General features: G+C 37.1%; 1 protein-coding gene across 1 annotated transcript; it reads left to right on the plus strand.

Moving 5' to 3' along the window:
- Positions 1–5,409, plus strand: LOC135130116 (probable multidrug resistance-associated protein lethal(2)03659). The gene is made up of 9 exons (XM_064057446.1): positions 1–294; positions 920–1,021; positions 1,072–1,305; positions 1,360–1,790; positions 1,848–2,004; positions 2,135–3,948; positions 3,993–4,223; positions 4,277–5,226; positions 5,281–5,409. Exons 2-9 carry the CDS (start codon positions 930–932, stop codon positions 5,296–5,298), a joined length of 3,927 nt encoding a protein of 1,308 aa, XP_063913516.1. The 5' UTR covers positions 1–294; positions 920–929; the 3' UTR covers positions 5,299–5,409.
- Positions 5,410–7,022: the final 1,613 nt, after the last annotated feature.

Below are 7,022 nucleotides of genomic sequence, written 5' to 3' on the forward strand. Positions count from 1 at the left end.
TAAACGACAGATAACACATTAGCGATTGTGGCTGGCAGTCTACATTCAGTCGCCAGTGAGATGATGTTGAGGCTAGTGCGGTTGTGTGCTGATAGACGTTAATGACATAAGTTCAAAACGTGATGTAATACAATTTTTCATTTATTTATATCAGTTGGTTGAGTATACATAATTTATTTATTAAAATGTGTAGTACCTACATGTAATTTTCAGCCATTAATTACCTATTCAGAAGGATATTCACATGTTCATGTGATGATTGAGAATTCAAAACATATTTTACTTCTTTGCTGCGTATGTAAAACACATTTAAGATTTTTATATAATTTTAGCTCTGCTAGGAGTGCTAGGCATACCTAAATATATTAATTAGATTTCTTTGTGATTGTTTCAAAAAATACTAAAATTTGGTTTTTATGCAACATTTTTTTTTTTAATGAATTATCTATCATGAAATAGCGGTTTCTTTATCTTATAACAGGTGTCTTGTACCGATAAGTTTATTTACACAAATTGTTTACAAACGGGTATGGTGAAGACAAATACGTAGGTAGTCTATGTCTCCCGCATTAGTCGTCAAAAAACAGTGAGGAAGATGATGTCCAAGCGTTGTTCATACTCTGTTATGCTGAAACAAATCCGCGGCTGGACTCAGTAGGAATTTGGTAGTCTGAAGTTTTGTAGATACCAACCCTACTGCAAGACCCGCGAATAGGAATCCGACTCGCTGCAGGGGCCTGGAATGGTTCAGACTTATGAGAATGGGAAGTCACACTTATTAACATTCAACAAGACACTTTGATACAAAGAAAAATTGCTATCTGTTTTTATGGGTTGCTTGGAGTTCTCCGTACTTTTAAATAATGCTAACTACATTTGAATACAAATTATGACACTCTTTCTTTGTTTCGACCTTCAGATACACCATAATGGAGGACCAACAAAGAACACAATGTAAACAAAGCAAACAGTCGCTTCATCCCAAACAAAGAGCCAGCTTTTTGTCAAATATATTTTTCTGGCAAGTATAAGCTACGTCATGTACATTGTACTTATTTATAAATGTTGCAGCTGGGCTTTACCTCTGTTTGTGAAGGGTTTCAAAAAAGACCTAGTTGAAGATGATCTCTGGGGGACCCTCAAAGCCCACGAATCCAAACTATTAGGAGACAGACTGGAGCGAGCTTGGTTGAAAGAAGAAAATTCTCGCAGGACTCCTTCATTATGGAGAGCTCTAATCCGTGTGTTTGGAAAAGAATGTGCCTTATACGGGTTGTTTCTAGCGGTGATCGAACTTGTGATCAAGTAAGTAAATTTCCCCACATTGTTGAATCTAATTTTAATTAAATATAATTTTAGAATGTCCCAACCTTTATTACTGGGTAAACTCATGGAATATTATACACCTAACCAAACAACAGTGAGTGAAAATGCCGCGTATCTTTACGCAGGTGGTATTGTGGGGATGTCTTTCCTTAGTGTTCTTATGGGTCACTCATATATACTGGGCCTTCAACATCTGGGAATGAAAATTCGAGTCGCAAGTTGTTCCTTAATGTATCGAAAATCTCTCAGGTTGAGTAAGTGTGCCCTTGTCGACACCACGGTGGGTCAGATGGTCAATTTGTTGTCAAATGACGTCAACAGATTCGATATGTGTGTAACACATATGCATTATTTGTGGTTGACTCCTATATTGACTATTATTGTTATGTATTTACTATACACAACGCTGGGATTTTCGGCACTAATAGGAATTGCAATTCTATTGTCATTTATACCTCTTCAAAGTACGGTAACAAGTTTCTACTTGAAAAACGATAATTACAAACAGGTGTTTCTTCTAGTGTACTTGGGTAAAAGAACATCAGTGTATAGATTACGTACAGCCCTGAAAACTGATCAGAGAGTGCGACTAATGAACGAAATTATCTGTGGTATTCAAGTTATCAAAATGTACACATGGGAAAAGCCTTTCGCAAAATTAGTTGATGTGGCCAGGAAGTATGTGAATGTATGACATTTTATAACTATTACTGCTAGAGAAAATTTGAGTTTTTCTTCTAAAAACTCAAACTTTTTCTCCCGTTAAGCACTCGTTCGATTCTTCACCGTTAACTTACCTTGTTTCCAGATTAGAAATTCATCAAATCAGAATCACTTCCTACATCCGTGCATTGAACATGTCCTTCACGATTTTCTTAAACAGGACTGCCATCTTCTTATGCATTTTAACTTACGTATTAACGGGAAACGCCTTACAATCACAGTACGTTTACGTATTATCAGCCTTCTATGGCATGTTAGGGCAAAGTCTGACTACGTTCTTCCCCCGCGCAGTAACTATGCTGGCGGAAACAAATGTTTCCGTGAAAAGAGTCCAGAAATTCCTCATGTCGGATGAAGTTGAAATTGGGTATAAAATTAAAGATAACATCGGTAGCAAAGAAGACAAAAAAGAAAAGAATGAATGTCTCCCGTTAATTAAGGAAGCGGTGCCGACAGAAGAGAGAGGAATATATTTAGATCAAGTCTCTGCTAAGTGGGTTTCAACTTCCATCGACTATACTTTAAGAGACGTGAACGTAAACATTGGTTCGACTCAGTTAGTTTCGATTATTGGACCGGTCGGAAGTGGCAAAACTACCCTTCTTCACGTAATACTCAAAGAAATTCTGTTGCTCAAAGGTACCCTAAACGTTAGAGGAACAATTTCGTACGCTTCGCAAGAACCCTGGCTGTTTGGTGGCAGTATTAAGCAAAATATACTGTTTGGACAGCAAATGGATATGAAACGGTACAAAGAGGTCATTAGAGTTTGCGCTTTGGAGCGTGATTTCTCTTTGTTTACTTACGGCGATCGAACTATCGTAGGTGAACGTGGCACCATGTTGAGCGGAGGACAAAAGGCGAGGATTAATTTAGCCCGAGCGATCTACAAAGACGCAGATATTTACTTATTGGATGATCCTCTATCTGCGGTTGATACTCTTGTGGGCAAGCAACTTTTCGACGATTGCATTGTTGGATATTTAAGGAACAAATGTGTGGTTTTGGTGACTCACCAATTGCAGTACCTCAGAGCTGTTGATAAGATTTACTTGCTTGAAAATGGCTGTGTCACCGCTAGCGGAACGTACACGGAGTTGAAAAAGTCTGAAAACGAATTCCTCACATTGTTAGAAGGAGAACCGGAAGAGGAAGAAGATAAAAAAATATCCACACTGGAGAAAACAAAATCTTTGACAAGTTTGGAACAGGTCGACGTACCTACCGAAGTTAAGGAACAACGGGGAAGCGGAAACATATCAAAAAGGGTATATACTAGTTACATCAGCGCTGGAGGAAATATTTTTGCGGGTCTGTTTTTGGCTATTTTGTTTATCCTTGTCCAATTGGCCAGCAGCGGTTCCGATTACTTTTTATCGTTCTGGGTTAATCTCGAACAAATTCGGTTGGGACGCAATCAGACGGAGACGTATATTAATGGGGATAGAAACGACACCAGCATGAACGAAAAGTTTGAAGAGATTTTCTTTACCTCGGAAAATTGCTTGTACCTTTACAGTACTCTGGTGGCTTTTGTGATTTTCAGTTCGTTAACTCGCTCGTTGAATTTCTTCAGATTTTGCATGAAAGCATCAAGAAGTTTACATAATCGAATGTTCACTAGAATCGTATACACGTCTATGAGATTTTTCAACGTAAATCCTTCTGGACGAATCCTTAATAGATTTTCAAAAGACATGGGATCTATCGATGAAGTTCTTCCGATAGCCATCATCGACACCATACAGATTGGTATGATTGTATTTTCCATTAACATTGTTGTGGGTATAGTCAATCCTTGGATTTTGATACCTTCTGTGATAATATTCGGACTGTTTTATGCTTTCCGAATTATCTTCCTGGCAACCAGTAGAGATCTGAAGAGAATTGAAGGAACAAGTAGGTGATTTGCCATTTTAGTCCATACTAAACTAGTATTTCAGCCCGCAGTCCCGTTTTTACACATATGACAGCATCTTTGCAAGGGTTAACAACGATAAGGGCACTCGGTGCCCAGGATGTCCTCCAATTTGAGTTTGACAAACACCAGGACTTCCACAGCTCCGCTTATTATATGTTTCTCGGTTGTAGCAGAACGTTCGGTTTCTGGCTCGATTTGCATTGTGTAATTTACATAGGTCTAGTAACACTTAGTTTCCTCTTTATTGGAACTGGTGAGTAGGTTGCACTTTTCTTTCTACTGAATTTGACTTTTTTCGTTTTCCAGAAACGTTCGGTGGTAATGTTGGTCTAGGCATCACCCAATCAATAAATTTAACAGGAATGCTTCAGTGGGGAATGCGCCAGTGGAGCGAACTAGAAAATCAAATGACTTCCGTAGAACGGGTGGTTGAATACACAGAAATAACTCCCGAACCCGACGACGAAACAAAAAATCCTTCACCTTCTTGGCCTACTGCAGGCGTTATAGACTTCCAATCTGTCTCAATGAGATACGCCCCAGAGGAACCAACCGTACTCAAGAACTTGACCTTCACAATAAAATCCGCGGAAAAAGTGGGAATTGTAGGTCGAACTGGTGCCGGAAAGTCTTCTTTGATTTCGGCTCTTTTCCGCCTAGCGGATGTGGAAGGAGCAATTGTGATTGATGGCATCGATACGAAGACAATATCCCTACAAAGTTTACGTTCCAAAATCTCAATTATTCCCCAAGAACCTGTGTTGTTCTCTGGAACGTTGAGAAAAAATCTGGATCCGTTCGATGAATACAGTGATGAAACACTCTGGGACGCGCTAGAAGAAGTTGAATTGAAAAGCGCCATCTCGGATTTGCCTTTGGGATTACAAAATAACGTTTCAGAAGGAGGTTCCAACTTCAGCGTCGGTCAACGTCAGTTGCTATGTCTGGCTCGAGCTATCGTTCGTAGTAACCAGATCTTAATTCTGGATGAGGCTACAGCAAATGTTGATCCTCAGACAGATGAACTGATCCAGACTACCATTAGACGGAAATTTAAAGACTGTACGGTGTTGACTATAGCTCATCGGTTGCATACTGTGATGGACTCGGATAAGATTCTAGTGATGGATGCTGGGCAAGCAGCTGAATTTGATCATCCACATCTGCTGTTGCAGGACACGACTGGAATCTTTTATGGGCTAGTGAAACAAACGGGTAAAGGAATGGCGGAAAACCTTGTAAAAATAGCGGAAGACGTAAGCTTTGGTGGAGTTTGAAAAATTAAAGTAGTAACAATTTGATTGTTTCAGGCCTACAAAAATTCGTGACTTCTTCCTTAAACGTGACTTGAATTATATTAATATGTTTTGTAACATATTGAGATATTACCTAGTGTTGAATGTACTTAATGTACAATAATAAAAAGTTTAATAAGTTTATCTATGTATGTTTAATTGACTTCAATTTCTGGATGGCAAATGTTATAGAAGTTTGTGTTTGGAATGTATCAAGAGTTAAAGAGTTAGGATCCTTACCATCGCCACAATAATTCAATTACAGTCAAAATGAACACAACGACATATTTTTCGCTTGTTAATAATTACTAATTACCTACTAATTTAGCAAAAATCGAAATTTTTCGGAAAACTTACGTTACATACGATAAAACAAATTTAAAACTGAAAAATGAAGTTCCACTGTTTATTTAAGAAGATTCTCATCTGTTATAATTAGTCCTTTGTCTTTTCTTGTTAATACGTCCATCGACTAAGCGTTAACGAAATGGCTCCCAAGATCACTATTGACTCCTATCTAACAGATATTTACTTACTTGATTTTCTGACAGTTGTTATAAACTGAAATTAATAAATCATACTCGTAACAGTCTCTTTCAAAAGTTCATTATTGCAATAACTGTAACTAAACAAATGCAGAATCTACAGTGTGCCCCAGTAGACTAGTATTTTAATTAATGAAAAATTAAAGAAGAAATAAATGAGTTTAAAATTATTTCAATTGTGTGATGATGCAATACGTGTTTCGGTATACTGTACCTTCGTCAAAAAACCTTGCTCATAAAATTGGTTTCAAAATAACAAATTTACTCAATAAATTTATTAATAATAATAAAGATAAAACAGAAAAAACGTTAAGTCTATATGTTGAGTTACGGTGCTTGGCTTCTAGTATATGTTGAACAAGGTTTATTAAACTTATTTACCCGGGCCATTAAATGGGCATGGGTCAGTTGTGCGCCGCAGTCAAAAAAATTTGCAGGTGATGTCAATAATACCACTGGGAAATTGTGCGTAAATTACCTGAGTGGCAAAAGTCAGTTATAGCTGCAGTCAAAAAGATTTGCAAATAATTTTAAGGAATTCGACATAAGATGTTTCGAAGTTAATTTTGCTATAAAACATAATAAACGAGAGTAACATTGTACCTGTGTAAGTGCGTGCGGAACCAACGAAACAAATGAAACCGCAGCTACTACCATATTCATCGCTGCACCTCTGGTATCGAATTAGAAGGTAAACTGTAGACACATAAAAGATTTACAATTGTGGATCTTCTATTCACTGGCAGTATTCCATTAGTCAGCAGTGAAATGAGGTTGCGACTGATGCGATTGTGTACTAGTAGAAGTCAATGACAAAAGTTCAAATCGTGATGTAATATAATTTTTCATTTATTGTTTATTTCAATTGGTTGAGTATACAGAGTTTATTTGTTAAAATAAATGCGTGTAGTGTGCAATACCTACATGTGATCTTCAGTCATCGATTATGTAGAAGTGTGTCCATTTGCTCATATGATGGTTGAAAATTCGAAACATATTTTTCTATTATGTTGCATGTGTAAAAAGCATAACAGTTTTATTAATCAAGTTTTTAACTCAGTTATGCACGCTTATGAGTTTTCTTTGTAGTTATTTCAACCAATAGTAAAATTTACTTTTTAACTACCATTTTTTTAAATGAGTTATCTATTACGCAATAGCGAATTCCTTATCTTATAATAGGCGCTTTATATAGAAAAATACGTTTATTTA

Source organism: Zophobas morio, unplaced genomic scaffold (genome assembly GCF_036711695.1).
Source record: "Zophobas morio isolate AGI-343-1 ecotype UQ-CSIRO unplaced genomic scaffold, CSIRO_AGI_Zmor_V1 ptg000017l, whole genome shotgun sequence".
NCBI lineage: Eukaryota > Metazoa > Arthropoda > Insecta > Coleoptera > Tenebrionidae > Zophobas > Zophobas morio.

Excerpts from the sequence above, each read along its gene's own strand:
- LOC135130116 (XM_064057446.1), top strand. The coding sequence starts at position 930 with ATGGAGGACCAACAAAGAACACAATGTAAACAAAGCAAACAGTCGCTT. Across the intron at positions 2,005-2,134 it reads TTAGTTGATGTGGCCAGGAA|ATTAGAAATTCATCAAATCA; the intron begins GTATGTGAATGT and ends CCTTGTTTCCAG. Across the intron at positions 3,949-3,992 it reads GAAGAGAATTGAAGGAACAA|CCCGCAGTCCCGTTTTTACA; the intron begins GTAGGTGATTTG and ends CTAGTATTTCAG.